Below are 26,935 nucleotides of genomic sequence, written 5' to 3' on the forward strand. Positions count from 1 at the left end.
CATGCACGTGAAACTGTTATGGGTTTACTTAAGCCAAAATTTAGTATTTAGAGTCCTTGCCATTTGCTTAGGTAAGAATTCTAAGCACCAGTTCAAACGAGACATGAGCATGGTAATGTTTAAGACTTATTTAAAGAGTGAGAGAAATACACAGGAACATGAGAGCTTTATTAAGGGAGAATGGATCAGAAACTACTGGGGGCTGGTGCTGTGGCACAGCAGGTTATAGGCCTGGCCTGAAGCGCTGGCATCCCATATGTGCACTGGTTTGAGTCCCTGCCAAGAGCCAAGGAGGACTCTCCCATGAATACAGGGGCCCAAACACTTGGGGCCACCTTTTCCAGGCCATAGCAGAGAGCTGGATTGGAATAGGAACAGCCAGGACACAAACTGGTGCCCACTTGGGATGCCAGCACTGCAGGCAGGGGCTTACCCTACTATGCCCCAGTGCTGGCCTCTGTTTTATTCATTTTGAAAGGCGGAGAGACAAAGGGATCTCCCATCTGCTGTTTCAGTCCCCCAATGCCAACAAGCCCAACTTAATGTAGGTTTCCCATGTGAGTGGCAGATATACAACCATTTGAGCCATCACCTGTTGTCTCACAGTGTACACATTTGCAGAAAGCTAGAATCTGGAACAGAGCCAAGACTCAAACACAGGGACTCAAGGCCAAGCACTCCAACATGGGATGTGGGCATCCCAGCGTTATAACTACTGTACTGAATGCCCACCCCTCAAGCAGGTATTTATGCAGCCATGTTCACAGCAACATTATTCACAATAGCCAAACGGTGGAAGCAACCCAAATGACCCAGATTAGATGAATGGATAAACAAAATGGAATGCATAAATGATAGAGTATTATTCAGCCATAAAAAAGGAAGGGAAATGGCACACACTACAACATGGATGAAATTTGAAACCTTGAGGTAAGGGAAATAAGCCAGGAATGAAAGGATAAATATTGTAGGATCCCATTTACACAAACATGAGATCCTTAAATCATTCAAAGTCATTAAGATACAAAGTAGATGGGTGTATACCAGCATATGGGAGCAGGGGAGGGAAGAAGTTATTGTTTGGGCTGGTGCTGTGGCACAGCGGGTTAACGCCCTGACCTGGAGTGCCGGCATCCCATATGGGCACCAGTTTGAGACCCGGCTGCTCCACTTCTGATCCAGCTCTCTACTATGGCCTGGGAAAGCAATAGAAGATGGCCCAAGTGCTTGGACCTCTGTACCCACGTGGGAGACGCAGAAGAAGCTCCTGGCTCCTGGCTTTGGATTGAAGCAGCTCCAGCTGTTGCAGCTAATTGGGGAGTGAAGCATCAGATGGAAGACCTCTCCTCTTTCTCTCTCTCTCTCTTTCTCTCTGCTTCTCCTCTCTCTGTGTAACTCTGACTTTCAAATAAATAAATAAATCTTTTTTTTTAAAAAAAGAAGGTATTGTTAGCAGGTACTAGACTTGTTTATGTGCTCCCTTTGATTCTTAGTCCTTTCATTATGATCAATTGTGAACTGAAATTGATCACTTGGAATAGTGAGATGGCATTGGTACATGCCACCTTGATGGGATTGAATTGGAATCCCCTGGTATGTTTTTAACTCTACCATTTGGGGCAAGTCAGCTTGAGCATGTCCCAAATTATACATCTCTTCCCTCTCTTATTCCCACTCTTATGTTTAACAGGGATCACATTTCAGTTAATTTTTAACACTTAAGAATAACTGTGTATTAATTACAGTATTAAACCAGTCATATTAAGTAGAACAGACAAAAAAACTACTAAGAGGGATAATGTATTAAGTTGTTCATTAACAGTCAGGGCTATGCTGATCAAGTCACCTTTTCTCATAGTGTCCGTTTCACTTCAGGAGGTTTCCTTTTTGGTGTTCAGTCAGTTGTCACCGATCAGGGAGAACATATGGTATTTGTCCCTTTGGGACTGGCTTATTTCACTCAGCATGATGTGTTCCAGATTCCTCCATTTTGTTGCAAATGACTGGATTTCGTTGTTTCTTACTGTGGTATAGTATTCTAAAGAGTACATATCCCATAATTTCTTTATCCAGTCTACCGTTGATGGGCATTTAGGTCGGTTCCAGGTCTTAGCTATTGTGAATTGAGCTGCAATAAACATTAGGGTGCAGACCTCTTTTTTGTTTGCCAATTTAAATTCCTTTGGGTAAATTCCAAGGAGTGGGATGGCTGGGTCGAACGGTAGGGTTATCTTCAGGTTTCTGAGGAATCTCCAGACTGACTTCCATAGTGGCTTGACCAGTTTGCATTCCCACCAACAGTGGGTTAGTGTCCCTTTTTCCCCACATTCTCGCCAGCATCTGTTGTTGGTAGATTTCTGCATGTGAGCCATTCTAACCGGGGTGAGGTGAAACCTCATTGTGGTTTTGATTTGCATTTCCCTGATTACTAATGACCTTGAACATTTTTTCATGTGCCTGTTGGCCATTTGGATTTCCTCTTTTGAAAAATGTCTATTGAGGTCCTTGGCCCATCTCTTAATTGGGTTGTTGGTTTTGTTTTTGTGGAGTTTCTTGATCTCTTTGTAGATTCTGGTTATTAACCCTTTATCTGTTGCATAGTTTGCAAAAAGTCTAGTACCTGCTAACACTAACCGATGGAATAAATAAAGGGGAGAGTGATCCAACATGGGAAGTGAGATACTCATCAGACTCATAGAATGGCAGATGTCCTAAATAGCACTCTGGCCTCAGAATCAGCCCTAAAGGCATTCGGATCTGGCTGAAAAGCCCATGAGAGTATTTCAGGCATGGAAAGCCAAGACACTCTGGCAAAAGATCTCTGCGAGTGAGATCCCAGTGGAAAGAACAGGTCTTCAAAGAAGGAGGTACCTTTCTCTGAAGGGAGGAGAGAACCTCCACTTTGACTATGACCTTGTCTAAACAAGATAAGAATCGGAGAACTCAGAGGGCTTCCATAGCCTTGGAAACTCATGACCGGAGTATAGGGAGACTACTGATGCCATAGACAGGAGTGTCAATTGGTAAAGTCAACAACAGGAGTCACTGTGCACTTACTCCTCATGTAGGATCTCTGTCCTTAATGTGCTGTGTATTGAGATTTAATGCTATAACGAGTACTCAAACAATATATTTCACTTTGTGTTTTTATGGGGGTGCAAACTGTTGAAATCTTTACTTAATGTATACTAAACTGATCCTCTGTAAAAAAAAAAAAAAAAAAAAAAAAAAAAAAAAAAAAAAAAAGAAATTATCAACTCCCAACTTGACTCTCACTGGGATTAAACATGACAATAGGTCTGATCTGATTTCATCATCATTTAAAAAAAATCATCTATTATTTTTCACTTTATGTTTCTGTGTGGGAGCAAACTGTTGAAATCCATACTTAATGTATACTAAGCTGATCTTCTGTATATTAAGATAATCGAAAATGAATCTTGATGTGAATGGAAGGGGAGAGGGAGTGGGAAAGGGGAGGGTAGTGGGTGGGAGGGACGGTATGTGGGGGAAGCCATTGTAATCCATAAATCGTACTTTGGAAATTTATATTCATTAAATAAAAGTTAAAAAAAAAAAGAAGGTATTGTTTAATGGACTTGGCATTACAGTTTGGGAAGATGAAAGTGTTCAAGATCGACAATGGCAATGGTTGCCCAATAATATAAAAGCATTTGATGCTACTTAAATTTATTAAAATTTATTAAAATGATAAATTTTATATTAATGAAGAAGCTGAGGGTGCTATTAGCATGTAGGGCATAAAGGTCAGGGGTATTACTAAACATCCTACAGTGCACAGGCCAGCTCCTACAACAAAGAATCTTCAGGGGGCCAGCATTGTGTCCTAAGAGGTTAAGTCATTGCCTGCAATGCCAGCATCCCATATAGGTGCCAGTTTGTGTCCCCACTGTTCCACCTCCAACCCAGCTAATTGCTAATGGACTGGGAAAACAGTGGAAGATGGCCCAAGTGCTTGGGCCCCTGGGAGATCCTGAAGAAGCTCCAAACTCCTGTCTTCAGCCTGGCCCAGTCCTAGCTTTTGTAGCCATTTGGAGAGTAAATCAGCTGATGGAAGACCTCTCTCTCTCTCTCTTTTTCTCTCTCTCTCTCTTTTTGTCCCTCTCCTTTAAAAAAAAAAAAAAGGAATTTCAGTAGTGCTGAGATTAGGAAATCTTGTTTTCATGAAAATATCATTAAGAACAACTGTAAGAAACTATGCAATGACATTGGTCTTTTCACTTTTATACTGCTTTTCTATATTCAAGCTACTTTCCTGATTTTGTGGTATTTCACTTTCCAAATTAAGATTAAAAGAAGAGGTGGCAGAAAAGAAAAGGAGAAAAACTCACTCAAACCTCAAAATATGAGGGCATGTCAAAAAGTTCATGGAAAATAGAATTAAAAGCCAAGCTTACTTTGGAGTAAAATTGTTTGAATCCATATATATTTTTATACACATTTTCCATTTATTTTTGAGCTCTCACAGAAGTTTGGAATCCCCAATTTCTGATAAATATACAAATTTTACCAACGAAGTTTGAAACTATAAGACTCCCAGGCTTGGCATGAATTCTTCATATTTTGTTGTATTCCCAAGTTTTTATATGTATGTTTAAGGAAATGATAGTAAACGTACTTAGTAAGCATGTATCATTTCAGTACATAGTACGCATAAACATATGTAATTTGATTGAAATCCCTGAGAAAATTATAAGTCTTCTACTTATGTTTTTATTCAGAAAAGGAGGCATCCTGGTTTTTTAAAAAATATTTTTATCTCTTCTGTTTAATATTACAGAGAAATCTCAGTGACGAAGAATTATTTTACACCATCGTTTTAAAAGGACTGATACTGCCTGTTAAATACCTATAGCAAATTAAAACTCGAATGAGCAATGACAGGAAAAATTATCCTTTACATTTTCTATCCATGAGGTCACTGAATCAATGGCAATTCATTTCAGCCAAATAAACTCCTGATCCAGTACAACGAGTGAGTCTAACTCTTTTCAAGAAAGTGAGCAGCTTATTTGATTGAAAATGATTGAGGCAATTGCATATGTGTGTGTTAGGCCATGGTGTTTGATACAGGTTAAATGCACATGAAAGAGAATAAAGTTTGAGAAGAAATGGCATTGGGAAACTTTCAGGTATTTTATTAATTTGTTATCTATTATTCCCCTACCTTGCTTCAAAAGAGGTTTACAATAATTTGAATATTGTTGGTCTGAGCCAGAATTCACTAATTCAGTGGTAGTGTTGAACAGTTATGGTACCTTTAAAAGGTAATCAGGTCATAGGAGCTTCCTTCTCATAAAAGGATTAATGTAGTTTCCACAAGAGTGAGTTATCATGAGAGTGAGTTGTTATAAAGGGAGCTTGGTACCTCTCCTTGACCCCCTCTTGTACACAACCTCCTCCCCCAGGCACCTGCTTCCCCTTTCTGCTTCATGGCCATGATATGATGCAGTCTGTGGTTCTTCCAAGAAGCTAAGAAGACGCTGGTACCACACTCTTGAACTTTTGGAATGAGCTAAAAGAAACCTTTTTCTTTATAAATTACCCAGCCTCAGGTATTTTGTTCTAGCAATAGAAAACAGACATATACAAGCTTTAAGGTGGTTCTGAATGTTTTTAAAATCTGCAGACTCCTCTCTTATGTTTGTGAGTACTTCATAGACTGTATACTAAATACTATTAAAGATTATCAAAGAGCATTTTTAAGAAGAATTAAAGATATAAAGACAGCAGTCTAATATCTTCTGATGCCTAGTGAATTACTTTATCTTGAAGACTATTTTAATAACTTACCAACACTATTAGCAGACAAGGCACATATTCTACTTAAAATTTATTTGTATTCAAGGACAGTATAACTACAGAAAATTGTTTAAGTAAAAAATAGAATGTGGTCTCAATACACTTTTGCTGGTTTTGGACTTTCTGACATCCACTTGCCCTTCTGAAAAACACTCCCATTTCTTTTCAGAGTATTTTTTCTCCCATGCTCTAGTTTGGGTGGTGCTGGGAAGCCAAGTCATGACAGCCCTTTCTACCTAATCTTTCCTTGTGTGACTCATGTCCAGGCAGGAGGTAGATCTACAGTCTCAGCTTGATGTGTGGATGTGCTCTCTAGGACTTTGAATTTTAAGCAAATGATTCAAGAATTGAGGCCTTTGGAGTTGAGACATCCTGGTGGCAGCATCACCACCACACCAGTAGTGACATGTGATATTTTTCTAGTTCTTAGTTCCCATTTCTCCTGGTCTCTCTTCTTTTGTCTCTGTATCCTGCCCCCTACTCAGTCAGTTGTTCCAGTTACCAGGGTTGTATAATAAAAAAAAAAAAAAAAACCTGACTTAATGGCTTAAAATGGCAATAAAAACATGTACTTTGCTTAATACTGTAGGATAGGAAAAGGATCAGCAGAGACAGCTCAGCAGGGTTAGCTTGATTTGCCTTATGGCAAGGTTCAACGGCAGAAGCTTCAACCTGCTCACATGTCTGGTGCCTGGTCAGGCAAGACTTGAACAGCTGGGGACCAGGTCAGGTGGGTGCCTTGAAGATTTCTCATAATCTTTATGTGGTTTCCCCAGCTTGTTCGTCAGAGTGATTTCTTGCATGGTAGCCAGGGTTCCAAAGATATATGCCCCAAGAGACAGCACACTGAAACCCTATCTCCTTTTGTGACCTCGCCTCTGGAGTCACAGGCTGCCAATGCTGCTGCCCTTTTGATTGAAGCACGAAAGAAGTCCACTTAGGATGCAGAAGAAGGAATACAGATCCGCTCACCTCTGAAATTAGTACAGTAGCCATCACACCACAAGAGAAGCAAGTGCGATAGAATATCTACTGTTATGATCATTTTTGGAAAATTTAACCCCGCACTCACAGACTCCTGACTGATGTAATCCTGTTACTTTTCAATAAACTCCGTGTGTTGACCTTGGTGAGGGTCAGATTCTCGTACTTAAAATTAAAGAATCCCTATCTAATAGAGTAAGGATCTGTTTTATTAATCCCTTGGCAATTAAATGTCACTTTAATGCTGGATATTTAATTAATATCGCCATCAAGAGGTCTGTGCTTATTCATTAATTAATTACTAGACACACCTGTATAACTAAAAAATCTGTACTTCCCTGGTGAGCGACTCCAACTATTTTGTCAAGCTTCACTCCTTTGCTGTAAAATCAACACTTATAAGAAAGCAGCTGAGGCAGAGAAAGGTTATTTGTTTATCACAGATAGCAATGGGGAGTGTGATGCTTCTAGAAATAGGTCCAGAAGTTTTCATTCCCTGGGTCAGGCTGGAACTATTAAATCACATAGAAATACCAGAAAAAGATAAGCTACATGAACCAGTGATTGCTAAACTAAACACTCTAGTGAGTTCAAAGAGCCCTTAGGGCCTGCTGTTTATTTGGAAAACCAGAAAAAAAAAGTGGTGAGAGCATGGCAGAATAGAAGCCTAGCTACATATTAGCTTATGATTTTATCTTAACCAGGCTTGCTTGAAGAATTTACATTTAGGGGTACATGAGTTTAGGTATACATATGTGCCTATGTGTGTGCTTAGGTTCTTTTAATCTCCTTTTTTAAAATACTTAATGGCATGCAGGTACACATTTTGAATGCAAATGTATGTTCTAGAGCAGGAGTTTAACCTAGTAGTTAAGATGCTTAGGTTACACATGGGAGCACCTAGATTGATTCCTGGCTCTGAGTCCTGAATCCAACTTCCCACCAATGCAGACCCTGGGAGGCACCAGGTGATGGAGCTGAGTTCCTGCCACCCACATGGAGAACCTGGATTGTGCACCTGACTCCCAGCTCCAGCCCAGTACCAGCCCCAGCCATTGCGAGCATTTGAGAAGTGAGCCAGCAGATGGAGTGTCTGTTTGTCAGTCTCCATCTCTGTGTCTCTTGGTCTCAGTCTCTCTGCCTGTTAAAACACACACAGAAAAGATCAAACTTTAAAAAATATATATTCCAATAAATATGTCATCAAAGTAACATCTTAAAAAGAAAGTAATTTTGACATAAAAGCACATGAATATAAATAATGCATATTATAAAAATAGCAAATGAGATAGCTAATACGTAGAATATTATGTTGCTTTACTAACACAGAAACAGATAACGGGTTAGAAGATTGTCTTTCTAAGAGCTTTCCATTCCTCCTTTTAGAACTGTACCAATATCCCCTAAGATGTCAGAAAGTTTTAGTAAAATTTTTAAAAATGCTATTGTGTGACTGACCACTGATACTTCTAAACTGTTTTTAAGCAAACTCTTAGTGATAAAAGAGAAAGAGAGAAATATATGCCTGTGATTTTATCCATTGATGTTTTCACAGTTGAATTTTTACCACCCAGTGTTCACATACTTCATCTACTTTCTGCCTTTCTTTCTCTAACTCCATTTCCACCTTTTTCCCCCTTTGGTTATGTTCCAGAGGCCACCCTTTGCAGTGACAGACATTTCCATGGGCTGCTCTTTGTGACCACCGGCTGTGTTGTGAGAGCTGTTTTGGTCTTGCTTTTCTTCTTGCCTGTCAAAGGCCATGGAGTGTTGAGGCCTGAAAACACAGCCTGAACCAGATGGGCCCCAGAGACTCTCAACAGCATCTCAGTAGAACTTGCAATGAGCTTTGTTTTATACACAGTATTTCAGTTGTGGGTGATACTTTTCCTCTGAACAAAATATTATTAGACAGCATTTTGCATACAAAAGTCTGTCCAAACATAAATGGTACAAAGCATTATATCTCATACCCTGGTTTTTATTATCCATTATGAACAAACCCACTACTAAAACCCACGAAAAATCATACATGTTCTTTTCAGAATCCAATGTCCTAAAACCTCTGATTTGGAAACCCTTTGTGGCCTACGCATGTTAAGCCATCTGACAGAAAATTCTGTGTCTAGAAACACTTGCAGGAACTATTTTTCCAAAGAAATGAAAAGTAATAGCTCCAAAATTAATCCATAGAAAGATATTTCAGTAATGTCCCTTAATACTTCACCTGCTATTCTTTGTATGTGTCCATTTATTAACAACTTGTTGCTGGATTCTGGTGTATTAATTCTTTGCTGCAGAAAAGTTTCAGAAAAATGGCTATGCTATACTATGATATTACTTCCAAAATGTGACACTTTCGCCTCTGTGTGAGTGCAGCGCTTCTGACCTAAACAACACACACAACCGTCTATCATCTGCATTCCCTTTGCATTAGGTGTAACACTGGCACAAAAATCAGCCCCAGCTCCAATTTTTCCAGCTGTCCCTGTCGCCTTGTGATCTTCTGGTACACATTTTCTGGCCTGTTTGAAAAGGCAGTCATCTACCCCCCTCTTTGATTGTGTTTAGGCATTTTGCCAGCCTGAGACATGGATTAATATGAACAGAATCACAGACTTCTCTGAACATAAGTCATTGGTGTGTGTTTAGTAGAATATACCGAGCAAGAAAAAGGCGGCCCGTCGGTGCCTTTGTGTAGGGTCTGGGTAGGTTTTGATTTCACTCGGAGTCAAGAACAAAGCGACCTCTGACTTTTCCTCCAACTCAGCCCGTATGGAATGACTTTTAATGACTTCACAAACTGCTGGCCCTCAGATGACTGCGGCATTTTTTACTTCTTAAGTTTTCTCCTTCTATGACGTTTTATGATTATACCTTATGGTGCAGTTCTATTTTTGCTCTTCACGTTTTTCTGAGTGCTTAGGGTCTAGAGGGAAAAGTTTTAATCATTTGGACACCATCAAATGTGCTTCGCGTCAGGGGATAATGTGGAGGGAAGCTGTGAGTACTGTGCCAACACCAAACATGGCATTCCCTGTTGAATGAGCCAATTCCATCCCCTGAGTCTGAATAATTTAGAGGAGACGTGATGTCATTGTCTACTTAGAGATAAATGGAAAGGAGTCTGGGTGTAGAATTTTGGAGTGGTCTTTGTAATAATAGTAATTAAACATTTTGGAGCATTACCTCATGTATTTAAACTTTTTGTGCGTACCATGTGCTTTCTTCATTTTCAAGCAATATTACTCATAAAGACCTAGTATTTCTGTTTCATTATTTTTGAAGCATTGTTTGATGACACTGGCTTAACAGTCTCTCACAGTTCAATGCTTCAGTTTTCATCAAATTCTATTTCTAGTTATACTAGACATTTTCATCATCAATTTCCATATGCCTCAAATTGATGATTTGGAGGGAAGCTCTTAGGACCAGTTTGCCAGCAGCAGATTCAGATACCAGATAATAGCTGCTGTAGAACACATTTTCCTCGTACTACAGCCTTTTCTCCAATGAAAACTTTACAACTCACCAGGCCAACGCTTTGACATGCACACACACCATATTTGTTTAACTTGATAAGCGAATGTCTATTATGAAGATTACTTAACTTGCGTGTGCAAATCTTATGGAAAGTTCAGCCCTGGCCATCTAAGCTTCCATATATTTCATATTTCAGCTGGTGAAAAAAGTAGCAGCCACATCGTTTGACAAAGAACTGCCAAGTTGTAAAGAATACTGAAATATTCCCCTTCTCTGAACAATTTTCCCATGTTATCTCTGTTGAGCTTCTTCTTGTCAGATGAATGCTACAGATTCAGGTCCATTGTATTCTCTAGATGACTCTGAAGTATGCAAACAAGTTTTATAGCAACAATTGTTGACAAATCTTAAGTATCAGTCACTATTTTCAAGGATCCTTATTTTGCTGATGAATTGAAACAGCATAAATAAGAAAGGATTGCAGCTAGCATAACATTAAATCCTTAATTGGCTTTTTAGAACATTACTCATACCTAAGGGTGGGGGGGGGGGGACTAACATAATCAGTGCTAAACTGACAAACTAAATAGGCATCTTTTGGTCTTTCAAACATCCAATCAATCCTCCAAACATGAATATCAGGACTTTCTTAGTATGTTTTATAAGTACTGAATTTTGAAGGCAGCATCTCTTGAAAGTAACCTGTATAATTGTAATATGGGTGCAGTATCCTGAAATCAAAAAGGAATTGTTGGCTATTGTGAACTTAACAACACTCAAAGCACTTCTAGAGTCATAGAAATACATTTAATAACAGAGAAAGGCATAGACAGGGTTTTATTCAGGTGAAAAAGGCTATGTAGGTGATGGGATATGAGGGAGAAAGGAAGAAATTTTTCTTCTTAACATACTTCCGTATTTATTTACATTGACTATGTATGAATTTTGTACTAAAATATTTAAAAGTAGATAATAAAACTGTAATAACTTCTTGTTATGTATCAGGCATTATTCCAAGCTCTTTAAAAATATAATTCGGGGGGTATGTTTTGTGGTATGCTTGCATCCCATATCAGAGTGCCTTGGATTTAAGTCCCGCCTCCATTTCTGATCCAACCTTCTAGTAGGCAGTGGGTGATGGCTCAAGTACTTGAGTCTGTGCCACCCACGTGGGAGACCAGGATGGAATTTCAGGCTCCTATCTTTGGCCTGGCTTTCTTTCTCTTTCTCCCTCTATTTCTCTCTCTCTCTCTTTTTCTGTCATTCTGCCTTTCAAATAAATGAAAATAAAAAATTTTTAAAGTAACAGTAATCCTCACATGAACTCTATAAAATGGGTATTTTTATTATCTCTTTTTTATGAAGAAGGAAACCAAGACACAGGGGACTTAAGCAACTTTTCCAAGGTCACACGAGTAGTTATAAGCAGAGATTGGATTCAAATACTGCTCTGCTGTCTGCACTCTCATTTTTATTCAATTTTTGCAAAGTATATTTCACTGAAAATTACATAAGAAACTAATAACAAGGGATATTTGGGAGCATTGGTATTACATCTGGTTTCTAATTTTTTTCTTTTTGCTGTATTTTCTGTATATTGTTTGTATTTTCCAGTTTTTCACGAAGCAATCAATAGAGTACTTTTTAAAAGGAAAAAATTTAAGTTTTTTTCTGTCCTAAGGATGAAATAGGGATTTTGTTATAGTACTGTGTTTTTTTTTTTTTTCTTTTAAGCTACCATCCTTGCATTATATATACAGGGTGAAAGCATATGCCCTACTCAAATGTTCTCATGTGTGCAGATTTTGCTTTGTTTATAGATGATTATTCTAAGGAATTACAAGAAAAGAAGAAACCAATGGAAATTTCAAGATGTAGAAAAGCCAAGAAAGGAGTAGAGTTTTTGTAATTCCATTAGTCCTAAAATATCTGTTATATTAGCTTTGCGTCTTTTCAGGGCAGTCTGAGTTGCTAAACATGGCCATAGTGACTTCATTTACATCAGTAAGGAAGCAAGCAACTGGAACATGATCCATACAGTGGACGCTTCAAGGCTGATAGAAAACACGGAACAATTCCAGTACCGAGAGAATGGTCGTACTTGCAGTTAATGCCTATGCGTTTCCTCAAAAGTACATGTGATTCTTTAAATATCTCAATAATAATAAAACTTGTTAGGAATTCCTTAAAACATTGTGTGGAATGTCAAGTATAAGGGAATAGGGAAAGTCATGGAACTGAGGTAGCTCCTAAACACTTCAAAGGAAAGCAGGACATCATTTACCTCCTGCATTCCATATGTGGGCCAAAAATAGGTGTGGGATATGGAATGGATGAAATTTTAGGATCTGAGAATTAGAAGAAAGTTAGGTTATTGATATTTCATACCAGTGTTGTGCTTAGTGCTGCAGTTTTTTCTGAAAAGAGATGTATATCAGAGAATGGAGATGACAGGGACACAGGACCACTGGCGTGTGAGTGTGAAGAGGAGATGAGGTAAGAAAGTCATTAGGTATGTATGGTTGTCACCCTTTCTGGCTGGGCACTAACAGGGTCTTCAGCCAGTATTTTAAGAATCTGGTAGTCTTTTTTTATGTAAAATTTATTCAAATCTCAAGTCCATTCATATCTGTCCAAGGCTCATCTTCCCCTCCAAAAGTCTCCTGGTAAAGGCTACCATCACCTCCAACCCAATGATTCTAGTAGCTCCTGGGTGGCCTCCCTGTGTTCACTCTAGATCTCCAAATCCATTCTCAGATTTGGGGAGGAGAGGGACCTTTTCAGAGCACTAATCTCAGCATTCCACACTTTCTATTTAAGATCTTTAAATAGCTTCTAATGGCTCTCAGGATAAACTCAAACACCTTGAACAAGCTCTTAGCTGTGACCTTCAAGTGTCTTTGGCATGGCCCTACAGTTCTGGCCTCAGTCCACAATTCCAGATCAGTTCCAGACTCCTCTCGCACCAAGTCTTCGTTCTCAGTATCCGATCAAAGTGGCTTTTATTCTTCTGATGACACCTTTAAATTCCTTTCCTCCACCCCAGAAACCTTCACTGAGCCTCAGAGAAGAGGTCTCCCTTTTTCCTGTTTTCTTTGCACCAGATGCCTCTCCTTTTCACAGTTATACTATGCATTTAGTTGTGTGATGGTTTTAAGTCAGTTTCTCCCCATCCCTATGAGATTATATTCAGCTCTACATCGCTTAACAGTGAGGATGTGTTCTGAGAAATGTGCTGTTGGCACATGAGAGAATGTACTTATATAGACTAAGACAGCCACAAAGTCACCAGGAGATGTCATCTTATGTGACCACTGTAGTATATGTGGTCTCTCATTGACCAAAATAGTGTCATATACTCATAGTAGGAGGAAGAGTGCCCTACTTTTTACATTATGAGACCATTGGTGTGGTTGAATAACTGTGTTTGACACACAGTGGAGCTTAACAATACTTGTTGGGGTAGGCATTTTGACACAGCAGTTAAGTCACCACTTGGGACACCTGCATCCCACATCAGAGCATCTGAGTTCAAGTCCCCACTCTATTTCCAGTTCAGTTTCCTGGTAATGAACACCTTGGCAGGCAGCAGGTAATGGCTTAAGAACTGTGCTTTCGTCTTCCCTGTGAAAGATCCAGATTGAGTTCCAGGATCCTGGATTCAACCTTATCCAGTCCTGAACCCTGGGATCATTTTGGAGTGAACCGGTGAAGATAGGTCTCTCTATCTCTCCACTCTTTCTCCTCCCACCCCCACTTTTCTTTTCTTTATTGATTAATTAATTAATTTATTTTATTTGAAAGTCAGAGTTACACAGAGAGAGAGAGGCACAGAGAGAGAGAGACAGACAGAGACAGAGACAGAGAGAGGTCTTTCATCCGCTGGTTCACTCCCCAACTGGCCACAATGGCCAGAGCTGCACCTATCTGAAGTCAGGAGCCAGGAGCTTCTTCCAGGTCTCCCATGCGGGTGGAAGGACCCAAGGACTTGGGCCACCTTCCAGGTCATAGCAAAGAGCTGGATCAGAAGTGGAGCAGCCGGGTCTCAAACTGGTGCCCATATGGGATGTCAGTGCTTCAGGCCAGGGGGTTAACCCGTTGTACCACAGCGCTGGCCCCTGCACTCCCACTTTTCAAATAAATAAATATAGGGTAATCAAATCATGGCATTAATTATAAAGAACAATTTGTATTCTACTGGTCTCTCCAACTCAGTTTTAAACAAATGTATCCATTCATTTATTTATTTTTGCTGAGAAAGAAAATAACATTATAGATTGCACTCTCAAAATATTGACATATCTTTTGCTAGCTTGTCAAATTGAATTATTAAACTTGAAACACTCTCTCCCCTCCATTGCTTTTCTTTACCATAGTTCAAGAGAGATTACTGTGGCATTTATTTCAACGAGAACCATCTCTTCCTCCATGACAAGCCTATCCCAGTTACCCTAAATTTTACTTTTCCAAAGTTGGGACCATGACATAGGGAAAGACTTAGAAAATGTTAGTTGATAACAAAGATCATATAAGCCTGTTTGGATGGACATTAAAACTAAAAGCACACTAATCTATGTTTCATTTCTTATTCAGATTTTTAAAATCAATTATTGCATACATAACACTTTGATTCAATGACATAGGTTAGATATTGACTAGTAAATATGGTAAGAATCAGTGCAAAATTTTAAGATTTCTATGCCCTCTATGCTTATTATTTGTTTCCAGAAGAACTGGTTAAATTTAGCCTTTCTAAGTCAATTGACTATAAAATCTATTTTATGAAACAAAATTTCTTCTGTTCTAGTATTTTCTGAATCTTTTTTTAGCCATAAACATTTTTATTGGCTAACCAAAAGGAAACTTCAAATACAAAGGAAAAACACCCACGTTATTTATATGTTTGTTCTGAGAACTTCAAAAACGATCTGCCAAAGATCAGATTAGTCACATACGTTTCTTTTGAGAATATATCTTGATATATACCATCTTGGCAAATTCTTAGTCACAAATTTTTCTTAGTGTCCATTTTAACATTCTACTGAATTTTAAAAGAAGAATACCCTTAAATGGGCATGGTACATAATGTCAGTTTCTCTATGAGAAAATTAAGTTTTGAAAAGCCTTATGTATTATTTTATGTTCCTACGGACATTTACAAACCCTTTAAAATGTGCTGTCTTAGAACTCCATGGGAAGTCCTTAGCTCTTCCCCTCCAAGGCTGGCCTCATGACATCACTTCCTTCAATGGAGCTTTGGCGTGGATTTGCCTCAGTCACCCATGTGTTCTCTTCCTTACTTTCTCATTCACTGACCCATAGAGCCCCTTCGCAAATATTTCCAAGTTTCTACTATGTGCATAGCATGGAAAGAAGAAAAACACAACGTAGAGGACATAATTCTTCCATATGGGCAGGAGTTTATGATGAAAATATTTGAAATAAGTAAAAAAAAAAAAGAAGAAGAAGAAGAACTGTGGAAATTTAGAATAAAAAAATAGTTGATTGACTCAGAGGTTTTTCCAAATGGCATCATAATAATAGTTCTATTAAGAAGCTATGATTTCTGATAATGTACATCTTAGCCTTTTCTGGAAATAATAAAAATATCCACAACTTTAAAAAGGTAAAAGAGCTATTCATTCCTAGAATTAGATTGGTGTCCATAATTTCAATGAAATTATTGAATGGAATGCAGTAACTTCAATGATTTTTTTTTGAAGAAGAAGAAGAACCACAAGGATTGAACGAAATTTTAAGCTGTACTCATGTCCTTGAAATGTGGGAAAGTCTGTTCTCATATGGCAAATGAAAGCCAACTCCAAATAAAATATCGCGCTTCCAAGGCAAGCATCATTCACGTTCCAGGCTTCCACAAAGATGTCCCCCACCCCTCTTTCGCAGTTTCTTCCACAATGGATTCTGAAAACACATTTTAAAAGGTGTTTCAGTGGGCTAGCAGGAAGCATATTTGCCAGCTCCTTTAACAAAATCACTGGAGAAAGGGCCCAGTTTTAATTCCATTAAAGGAAAACAATTGCATCATTTGTTTGAAGCCAATCATGAACTCACAGTTTGATGTTTGTCTTTCTTGTCTTACCCATGATAAACAATAAAAGTATTAAAAATCACTCACCTAAAATAAAAAAAAAATAGTTCCAATTAATAGCATTTAAAATTTGATATACTAAGGCAATATTTCGAAGATAATATGAAGGGACAGTTCACAGCCAATCATTAAAAAGTAGGATTTAATGTAGGTAGCTGTGTTTGTGGAGAATACAATTTAACAAAATGCAATATGTTCAAATCCGTGTAATGAGAATTATTTAAAAAGTGAGTTTATATAACTGATTTACTATTTAAATTCACTTACAATCCTCTGCTTTTCATTTTAGTAGCCTAATGGAAATAAAAATTTATAACACAAATCCAGCTTGGTCACCACTGGATAACTGATCTATCAGCAAGGGACACAGTAGGATTTGACTTTTTCTGCACTACACTGTATGATTTTAAGCCTTTTTACCACATTTTCTCCTGTCAGTAAAATGGTATGTGAATTTTCATCAACTTGGTAAAGGATCACCAACTTGATATTGTATGCCACCAAATACCCTGTAAAATGTGCCAGTAAAGTAGAATGCATTATTATTCACTATGTGCACATATTAGATTCAAAACCATGTTCAAACTAGTTGTGCTGTTTTGACTGCTTACCAGTTTGCTTTTTAAAGAAAGAAAATCACAGAAATTATTTGTCTAGTGATGATTTGGAGGGGCTACTAAATAAATCAGTGCAAACCAATGTAAAAACTCAAAGAATTTAGGTAAGAGCAGTGTACTGCTACCACAGAGGGCGAGGAAAACAAAACCAAGCTTATCTTCAAAAACCTGACTGCTGTCAGCGCTCGCTCCTGGGCTGGAAAACAAAAGAAAACAAAATACGAAAGTGCTCCTTCACCCCACCTTTGGCATCCTTTAACATCCAGGCTTGCTGCGATCTGTCTTGGGCAAGGAAAGGCCCCATCCTGTAGAGTCCAGTATATTTGACAAGTACGAACACTCTGGGCACAGTGCACAATGAAATAAATACATTAGGAAGACTACTTCCCCTTCATTTCAGTCCAGTCCTAAGAGATGGGTTACTTAACATTCAAGTGCCAGGAAAGCCCATTGTAAAAGGGAAATATTTTCTAGTGAATTCCGTTTGATCTTTTTTTATAGGGGCTCCTACCAGCCTCTTTCCCTTCCTCCCCAGACCCGGGAAACCAATTAGTTTCAGCAGAGAGGGCCACAGACCAGTTGGAAATGCTCCTTTTATATTTTTAGGGGATATAATTTCAGCCAGGCTGTCTGGTCAGTTGTCACATAGTACACTTAGCACACTTTTCTCTCCTGGTGCATGGGCGCGCGCGCGCGTGCACACACACACACACACATTGGATTTCCCTCTGGAGAGTGCCTAGAGCCCTAAGTCTGACTCCTAGATAGAAATTAGATCCGGGTGCCTCCAAATCCTTCAGCTCTGACAATGGCATAACATCACAAGAGCCATCTCATTCTTCACACGCAGCCCTGCCAACCAAGTTTTCCAAAAGCCTCGGCTCCCTTGTTTTCCCTCTTCCAGCCTCACAGCGGCTTTCCCCATCCTGATGTTGTTTGCATGCGATTCTTCTATTTTCCAAAGGAGCAGTGACATGCAGACTAACTTTGATTCTTTCAATGTTTTTGAAGTGTGTGTCTTTTGGGGGAAAATGTGTACAAAAACAAAACAAAAAAATAAATAAATGAAACAATTAAAGAGTCTTGGCCTCGGCTCACCTTCCTATCCTGAACCTGCCTTATTTCATGGAGGTGAAAGACAGCATCGGCTGGGTCGGCCTTTTCTTTCTCGGAACAACATTGCAGAGAGGAGGTGAGAGTGTGTCTGGGTATGGATTGCACTGAAAGGCTGGGGGAAAGGGAGCACAGCTCTCCCCTAGGAAAACGAAAACCTCTGTTCTGCAGGTAGCAGGGAGCCTAGGGTCGCCTTCCCAGGTCTGGGCGAAGCACCCCAGCCGCTCTCCCTTGCCCCCGCAGCGAGTTCTGCGCCCTGGAGCGGTGCCAGGACCACTGACAGCGCCTGGCAGGTCGATGGGTGGGGGGCCTGGGTGTTCCTTCTGCAGAATCCGCCCATCTAGGGGGACATTTCCCTCATTCTCCGGGGACTCCGTGGCCCGCCCCCCACCCTCCGCATCCCCTATCATTTTTTTCGCCGATCACACTCGATGATGAACTTGCAGCTCAGCTTTCTGCCGCCTGCTTGACCCGGGAGCACCAGCAGGCTGCCGGCCTCGCCCTCGGCTCCCTCCTCCTCTCGAAGCTCAGGGGGCCTCGGGGAGCCAGTGGGGGCTTGAGAGGGCCAGGAGCGCAGGAGGGGCGTGCAGGGGCGCGGGGTCCCGCCGGGGAGCGCGCACGGAGCGGCGCCTCGGCCGCTCTGCTTCCTGGAGCTGTGCTCCTTTGACCCCAGTGGCAGTCCCTGTCACTGCACCGCTCGCGCTCCCTCCGGCTCGCCGCGCCCTCGCTCCCTTCTCCTCGCCCCCTCGCTCGCTCTCTCCCCACATCGAGGCTGCTCGGGTCCTTTCTGCCCCCGCCTCCCTTCTGCGCCGCGCCCCCCGGCCCCCGCCCCAGCCCGCGGCGGGACCTCCGGGGTCGAAGGTTCTGGCCCGCCCGCGCCCCTCGCCGCCCCCGCGCGCCCCCAGCGCGCCTTCAGCCGGCTCGGGCCGCTCGGCGATGGATCGCCTGCTCGCCGGGCGCTGAAGGCATCCCCGGGACCCGGAGCGCAGCCCGGGAAAGGTAATCCGCCCCGGGAAGGGAGGCGGAGGGCGGGGGAGGGGGAGGAGGCGGCCGGGCGCCCGGTGCCGAGCGCTAGAGGAAGGGAAAAAAATGCGCACACAAAGCGGAGCCCGGGTGAGAGGTGCCTTGTCAGAGGCGCGTGCGGGGGACTCGGAGGCTGCGGACCGCGGCTGCCCCGGTGCCCCTGACATTCGCCCAGCGGCGGATTCGCGACCTGGGGAGGGCTTATTTTCCAGCCCCGAGCGAAAGCGAATTCTTTTGGCGGAGCTGTCTTCCCTCCCACTCCCCATTTTGTCCGCTTTCTCTTCTCCCCTCCCCCGCAGCCCTCGGCCCCCCGACCTCTTGGGGTCCGGCACCTCGCTGCCCCCTCCTCGGCTGGGCTTTCTTTGGAGGGAAGGAGGGGGGTACCCGCCAGAGGCAGCGGCGAACGCCGGGCAGCGGGGATGGGGGGGTGGGGACGAGGGCCGGGCGAGCTGTTTACTAGAAAGTCCCGAGGTTGTGTGTTCGAGGCGCCCCGGCCTAGGCCCGGGTGCATTGTGTTGGCCCGAGCCCCGGGTGCCCGCGGCGGCCCGAGGCCAGGTGCAGTGGCTGGGAAGGCGCCGCGCAGCTTTGTGCTCCGGCTGCGCTCCGTGGCCACCCCGGGCCGCCCGCGCGCGCGCTCGCAGCTCCGGCACGGGGCTTTTTCTCACCCTATCCCCGGCGCCCCAACCTCACTCTCCGCTGCCGCCTCCGGTCTCCGCGATCGCAGCCTGCGGAGCGACCCGGCGACCCGAGCTGCGGCCGGGGCCGGGCGGCCAGAAAAAGTAACCGTTGCCGCCCGGTTTCTTCTCTGCGGAGGCAGGAGTTTCTTTGCTGTTTGCCTGGAACAAGGTTATCTTTGTAAAGCCTTTGGATTCCGGCTTTTTGCGGCCTACGAGGTGAAGGGGGCATTTTTTTTTTTCTTGCTGGAGGTTCAAGAGGGGATTGGAATCCATCAGCGAGAAAATAAATCAGGGATGTCCCAATGGGGTTGATTTATTGCACATTTATTCACCCATCCCCAAGAAACCCTAAATTAAGTGCAAATGCAGGTCATGAAAAATGCGTAATTGATTTGAGGTGCTGCAAACAAATACACACAAATAGGTCAAGGAGGAAATAAAAACCAAACACAAAACTTTAAGCAGAAGAAAAGATAGCAAAAGGGGGGGGGGGCATGGCCTCCATATCCCCTCTTCCAGCGCTCGCGGGTTCCCTGCGGTCCTTCCCCCGCCGCTCCGGGGCAGAAGCCTGGCAGCTCGGGGGCAGAGAGCAGGCAGGCTCGGGCTCCGCTCTGTGGGCTCCGGGATGCCAGCGCGCCCGGGAGGCCGACGTCGGGGGCTCGGGGCTGCGATGGCCAGCCTAGGATGGCGCGGTGGCAGAGCCTTTGGCCACCGCTGGTCATCCATCAACCCCGCGTTTGCGGGGAGAGGGTGAGAAGGAAAAAGAAAAAGAAAGAAAAAAAAAAAAAAAAAGGGCGAGCGCCCAGCGGAGTCCCGGCCCGGCAGTGCCCGCCGCGGAGGCGGCGGCGGTGGCAGCGGGGGACTGAGCTAGTGAGGCGAGCTGGGTGTTCCAGGAAGGAAGGGGCAGCGGTGGCAGGGCCAGCCGGCCGAGGGCGGGAGGGCAGGGCAAGTGCGTATGCGTGTGCGTGTGCCTATGTGTGTGTAGTTGCAGGACCCCCGTCCCCAGCTGCCCACCCTAGTTTTAAAACAAACAAACCAATCCAAAGTAGAGAACTCCGCGTCCCCCACCCCACCCCCGCCCCACCATATATAGACTCCACGCGTTGCCCGAGGCGCGGGAGAGAAAGAAAGTCTTGCCCTCCCACTCGGGAAGAATGTGTCAGCCGGGTGTCCGCAGTGCTGGAGACGAGTTCAGGTGTAAGTGCGGAGGGAGGGAGGGCGTGAGGGCCCACGGTGGACAGAGGCACGTGGACCGTCGTGTCAGCATCCCCGCCCCGCAACTCTGCGGGAGAAGCCGCGGTCCGCCTGCCAGGCGTGTGGGCATCGCTCCCGGATACAGGCAGGGATGGAAGAGCGTCAAAGAGTAGGGGCGTGAGTTAAGGCAGCACTGGAGCTGGGAGGCGGAGGGAGCGAAATTCGGCGGAGAGGGAGCAGGAGAGTTGTAAACGCCCCGCCAGGCTGCTGTCGGTCGGGCCATCTCCGTGGGGCAAGCGACCGAAATGAGCACCGTGGTTTAAATGGGGCGATCGCGGGCTGCGCTCTCATAGGCTGTGCTGGGCGGTGCAAGGGCAGAGAGGTCATGCGTCCTGGCTTTGGAACTTTTGCTAAAGTGGACTTCTGGTGCCTAGGAGGTGGAGACAGTTACTTAATTCTTGCGTTTGTAATCCCTCCACCGCCAGCAGACGTTAGAAGGTTTTCCAACTGGATTCCTGGGAAAGAACATTGCCAGTTGTACAGTTTCAGGGACACGAAAGTGATTGCTGTCTAGGAAATGCAAAGTGTGCTCACATGGTTTTTCTTTAAGAGAAAAATCAAACTGGTTCCAGCATGAGTGTTTGGCAGTGTTGGTCTTTCTTGGATTTCTCTTTAGGTTGCTTAAGGTTTTGTACTGGATTCCTTTGTTCTGCAGAGCAAATGTGTTGAAGTAGAAAATGCATATTTCAGGAAAGAGTACTGCTCTCTTGAAATATTGTGGTGTCAAAAGTGAATTAAGTGTGAAGAGGGTGAGATGCACCCACGTGTGATCTTTTGCAAGGTTTTACTGCCTAACTGTGAGGCAAACTCAGAGAGCTTCTAGATGGTTGTAGGCAGTGTCTCCTGTCGTTTCTAGCTTCTCCCAACTTCTCAGGCTAAGACAGGTGCTTTTGCCCATTGTCCCCTGTCTCTTAGGGTTTATTGGGGGGTGGGGGGAGAGGGAAAGTCTTTTTCCTTTGGTGTTTGTGTTTTTAATATGCTTAGTGTATGTTCATTTGGAGATGTGGGTTGGGGGTGAACCTAGCCTTTACAAAAAATAAGCCTTTCTCGACTTGCGTGTAAAGGTGCTGCGAAAGTTTTGAAGCTCTGTGCCTTAGTCTGACATTTTCTTCAAAGGACTCCAGATTAAAGAAGATAGACTCTGCAGGTGCACTGTTTCGATAAAACATTTGAAAGGGAACATGGTAAAGATGAATTCAAATGAGGTGCCAGCCACCCATTTAGCCCTTCCGAGCTATGGGGGCCTGTGCTTGCTGATGAAAAGATGTTGTATTTGTCTTGATGGGGCAGAGGTGCAAAGAGGCACAGATGTTCACTGGTAGAATAAGCAGTCAGCAGGTTGAATTTAGCATGGAGTGGACCACTTACGAATGTGACGCGATCATCTTTTAAGTTCTGTTGTCTTCTCAGCTTCCAATGGGAGAACTTGGGATGGTATCATTCCAACTGCTACAACGTATTGCATAGGTATTTAAATATCAGGCGCATACGCTTTAGTTGTCGGTCACATTTTACTTAATGAGTGAGTTTGCTCCAGAAACATTTAAATTCTTCCTGACATCAGGTGCAGAGATTGTTACTCAAAGGTCACAGTGATCTAGACATGAATTTGGTTTCTTTTGCTTCTGCATGTTCTGTGCTTCACACAATAGACATTGATGGAAGGAACATAGGAAGTGCCAAGTAATTTTTATACCATTCTCTAATTTATGCAAGCACTAAGTTCGCTCGTAGTCTGAAAAATGTGTATTTTTCCCCTCTGTGCTTTGATGGCTAACATTCTTTTTAATGACAGTCATTTCTATAACAGGAAGATGTTTTCATTTGTATTTACTTTTCAGCGTCACGCAATTATGCGGTTTTGCGCTTCAGTAGTGTCTCGGTACTTTGTGTCTCAAAAGAGAATTACAGTACTTAGAACAGGACTGCAATTTGAAGCAGGTGTTGTGTTTTACTGTTATGCAAAATAACAGTAAAATATAATTGTGGGGGAAATTAAGGAAACAGCTGCAAACTTGGTATGAAAACTGCCACATTATGATTTGTAAGCAGTTCTTGTAGATATCTTACATCAGAGGAGCTGGGAATGATTTTAATTTAGTTAATCCTACTGGCCTGGTTGTCTACCAACTAGTGCTTAAAGGACTTAAACCTCCCATGAAGTCTGGAAGAAGAGAGAACCCGAAGCGACACTTTGTTTAAAATGCCAGAGCACCAGGGATTCATCTCTCCACCCGGCTGTATGTTAGGAACACAGGCAAGGTGGATGTTATTTAGCTTGATTTGCTAATATGAAGATGGCAATGATTTGAGTAGAATGCAGTGGAATTTCTTAGCCCAGCTAGCATATGGAGGACTATACAAGCCCCGGGTTGTAAAATAATAAAATAAATGGCCTATGGCAGGCCATCTGCCTTTTGCTCGATATTTAAGGTGTTTCATGCCAAATTTAAATCTAATCTTATTTTTCTAAATATTTGTATTTGAGATAGCAGCTAAGATTCCTGGAGCTTAATGGTGCACATGGCAAATGTATTGTGATGCGGAGCGCTTCATGTAAGAAACTGGGTTACCCAAGGGTTACCCAAGGAGTGTGCTATTTACTACTCCTCTTCTACACTGATCAGTTGCGGCAGCTTCCATACAAGAATTTGCCTTCCTCAGTCTTGCACACCTATCATAGAAATAGACATATCCATTTCTCATCCTGGTGAGGCAGCTAGCAAATTAACATTTACAGAAAGAATCAGAACTAGTGGACATTTTAAAAAGAAAGAAACAAACAATGAGAATTATGCAGCACTGAGAATGCGGTGGCGATGTTACGTCTGTGTCCCACACTGCTCCAGCAGCATCCAGAGTGGTCGTACAATCCTGGCTGCTTGAAGAAACTGCACTGCATTTACACTTGATCGTAGCCAAAAGGCCGAGAAGCGATACACTACATTTAGCAACAGGATTTGCCTTTACCATAAGGTTCTTGGTCAGAGATGAATGCATATGTGTACCAGGTATAACGTACTTTGGCAGCTGCTTTTGAGAGAAAAATTTATGTGTACTGTGTGCATATGATGTGCTTACTGCTGTTTTGCACAGGTGTCTGTTAGACGTACAGCATTTTGGACCTACCTTTGTCATTGTGTTCGGTGGCTGTGTGAACACTGAGATTTCAAATGGTTATCTGACACCAACTTTGTAAAAACCAAACATTCCAATTAGCGGGGACAGTTTGGAAGAGTCTCCACTTCTAGCACAAACCATTTATAGCGGACACCATGGCAACTGTGGATATGCCCTTTCCCTAATTCACGCTAAGTGCCATAATTATAATTAAAGAGGAAATCTTCATTTGAACTCCATTGAGATCATTTGCTAGCACCGAGCAATGTCATATAGAGTATAACGTCCACGCTGGAGTGCATGTAAGGGAGACAGAAGCGGTTCTATCTATGAGGAAGCAACACATATTCGTGTTTTTACTGAGCTAATTTCATGTCTAGACATCAAATTTAACATTGCTCAGAACCTTCTTTCTTTTCTTTTCTTTTCCTTCCAGAAATGCACAGTGGTATTGATGAGTAGATCCTTGTATTCAGAGGTCGGCTGAATAGCACCATGCCTGCTTCCATCTTCTGCTCCAGAAAGTTGTGAATTGCTCATGCCTAAAGAGAGGAAGGATGGCACATGGGATTCCTTCTCAAGGCAAAGTTACCATAACGGTGGACGAGTACAGCTCAAACCCCACCCAGGCATTCACGCACTACAATATTAACCAGAGCAGATTCCAGCCACCACATGTACATATGTAAGTATCACGCATGAACTGTAAAAAATTAGCAGTTGAGAAAATAAGAAAGAAATGACTTCTGCTAGGGAGAATAAAAGGTAAACGATTTACCGAACAGATGGGTATCTGTGGTTTCCAATGGAGCTCAGGAGGAGTCCCTTACATGTGTGTAGCATTTCAAATTTTCAGACTGCTCTCAACCATAAGGTGATGGTAGGTTGCTCAGACTTTGTAGATGAGAACAGAGAGGTTAAGGTATTTGCCTAATGCAGATTCATTTTGATGGTTTCCTGACCACAAGTCCAGTTTGCTTTCCATTGTGTTGCTTGTTTTTATGATGAAACATTTCTTTAAAATTTCTGTAGTTTTCCCCCCACACCTCACCCGGCTACCCCTTTACATTCAGCTGGGAAATAGGCCTAATTGGGACTAATTGTCCAGCTACTGCTAAATCCATTGTCTTGCCTGTTGCTAGTGAGACGTGTGCTGCATGCTACAGGACTCAAACAATATAGGGAACAAAGGATTAAGGGACAGTGGAACAGTTGGTTCCAGAAATTGTACTTTTCTCTCACTCCCTAATATACTTAAGTCATGTCAAGGCTTAAGCTGTATAATGAACAAAGTGTGGGAGAAATCCAGAGGCAAGGATTTTGCAGCACCTGGTTGCACACCAACTTTTTTTTTTTTTGGGGGGGGGGTCCTCTGCTTCAGGATGTGCAGGGCTTTCAGTGAAAGGGGCAAAAGGTCACCATCTCCCTTGTTTATTCAAGGCCGGGTGCTCATCGCTGTGTGACCCCTCCAATGTCTAACATGAGTCTTTCATGGTAGGACTAAACCTCTTTGAAAACTATTGTGTGGTCAACATAGAAAAGGAGGTTAGGGCTCTGTTGACTGTTTTTACCACTCCTGGAAGAATTGAACTTGGGGCATGACTAAGTCACAAGCTTTTTATTATTATTATTATTATTATTAATTGTTTTATGTGGGCATTTAAAGAAATAGCAGGACCGCCCTGCCCCTCATCCCCAAACACACACACACAAAATGCTTCACTTGAATTTAGAAACACTAGCCACACAGAAAGGCCTCTCCCTTGACTGCCTTGATGTTAATATAAATACTAGGATGCTGCTTCGCCAGTGGAGTCTGAAGAGCCTTTCAATTAGCCTAGGATAAGATTCTGCAAAGTGGCAGTGTTAAGGCAGCATGCTCAAACAACAAAAAAGAACCAAGGAGGGAGAAACACCCTTGCAAATGGTGAACGCTAAACTGTTTCTAAGGATTTTGTACTTTGTTAAAATCAGAATACATTCATGATTGTGAAGGCTCCCTGTCACGATTTTAGGGAAAAGTTTCTAAGGTGATACGTCTTAAAATGGATCTTCTAAACTATGAGCATCTATGAGCATTCTATGTATTTGTTTTTCTTCAAAGATGTTATGAGATATGTGCAAGCAGCATTTTGGGATACCTTTAGCTCTGTTGTGTTGGTGTGACGTTATGTATTAGAACTTTGTGGATCCTTTTTTTCAGCCAGGTAACAGAAACTAAGTTTTGCTTGTTCTTTGGAAAATGACTGTTGGGGAACCTCAGCTTAGTCCTCAGGCTTGCAGACATCTGCTCGCTTACTCTTGGCGTAAGATTCCACTGGCAAACTGGGAACGCAGGGAGATATTTTAAAAAAATCATGTAACCTTAGAACTGGCCTGCTTATATCTAGCCATGAAAAATTTGAAGGATGAAATGATACCTTTTTGAAAAAGAAAGGCTTGGAAAACGGGGTTTGCAGTGGCAACCTAGACAGCTGTGTAACTCTTTTACCAGATTCGTAACCTGGGAGCAGAGGATTCATCCACAGTGTGGCTCTAGCGTGTCTTTTCACATTAGTGTCGATGAAGGCTTCCTGACTGATCCACGCGCCCCAGCCACACAAGTCGGCTCCCTGTGGCTTGAGCACACCTTGGGCCCTTCCAATGCTCTGCCCATTAAAAGCCTAAAAGCCTGGTTGGGTCACTCTGCTTATCTAAAATGATTGTGCCTGCCCAACATGCCACCTCTCTTT

The 26,935-nt window shown here is 42.7% G+C and overlaps 1 protein-coding gene and 1 pseudogene across 10 annotated transcripts in view; one reads left to right on the plus strand and one right to left on the minus strand.

The window, feature by feature from the left end:
- LOC103351737 (pre-rRNA 2'-O-ribose RNA methyltransferase FTSJ3-like) overlaps positions 1 to 18,539 on the minus strand; it is a 46,748-nt pseudogene extending 28,209 nt beyond the window's left edge.
- A 252-nt stretch (positions 18,540 to 18,791) lies between these two features.
- MPPED2 (metallophosphoesterase domain containing 2) overlaps positions 18,792 to 26,935 on the plus strand; it is a 195,735-nt gene continuing 187,591 nt past the window's right edge. The window contains exons 1-2 of one of the 10 annotated variants that reach the window (XM_070064518.2): positions 18,792 to 19,128; positions 24,640 to 24,888. In XM_070064518.2, coding sequence (XP_069920619.1) covers positions 24,761 to 24,888 — 128 coding nt within the window. In that variant the 5' untranslated portion in view covers positions 18,792 to 19,128; positions 24,640 to 24,760. Of the gene's footprint in view, positions 19,129 to 20,889; positions 21,027 to 21,178; positions 21,201 to 21,266; positions 23,346 to 24,639; positions 24,889 to 26,935 lie in introns of those variants that run through there. The other 9 variants (XM_008269263.5, XM_089310106.1, XM_008269265.5 and 6 more) reach the window with 9 other exon arrangements.

Source organism: Oryctolagus cuniculus, chromosome 1 (assembly GCF_051225735.1).
Source record: "Oryctolagus cuniculus isolate XC-2025 breed Fujian yellow rabbit chromosome 1, ASM5122573v1, whole genome shotgun sequence".
Lineage (NCBI taxonomy): Eukaryota > Metazoa > Chordata > Mammalia > Lagomorpha > Leporidae > Oryctolagus > Oryctolagus cuniculus.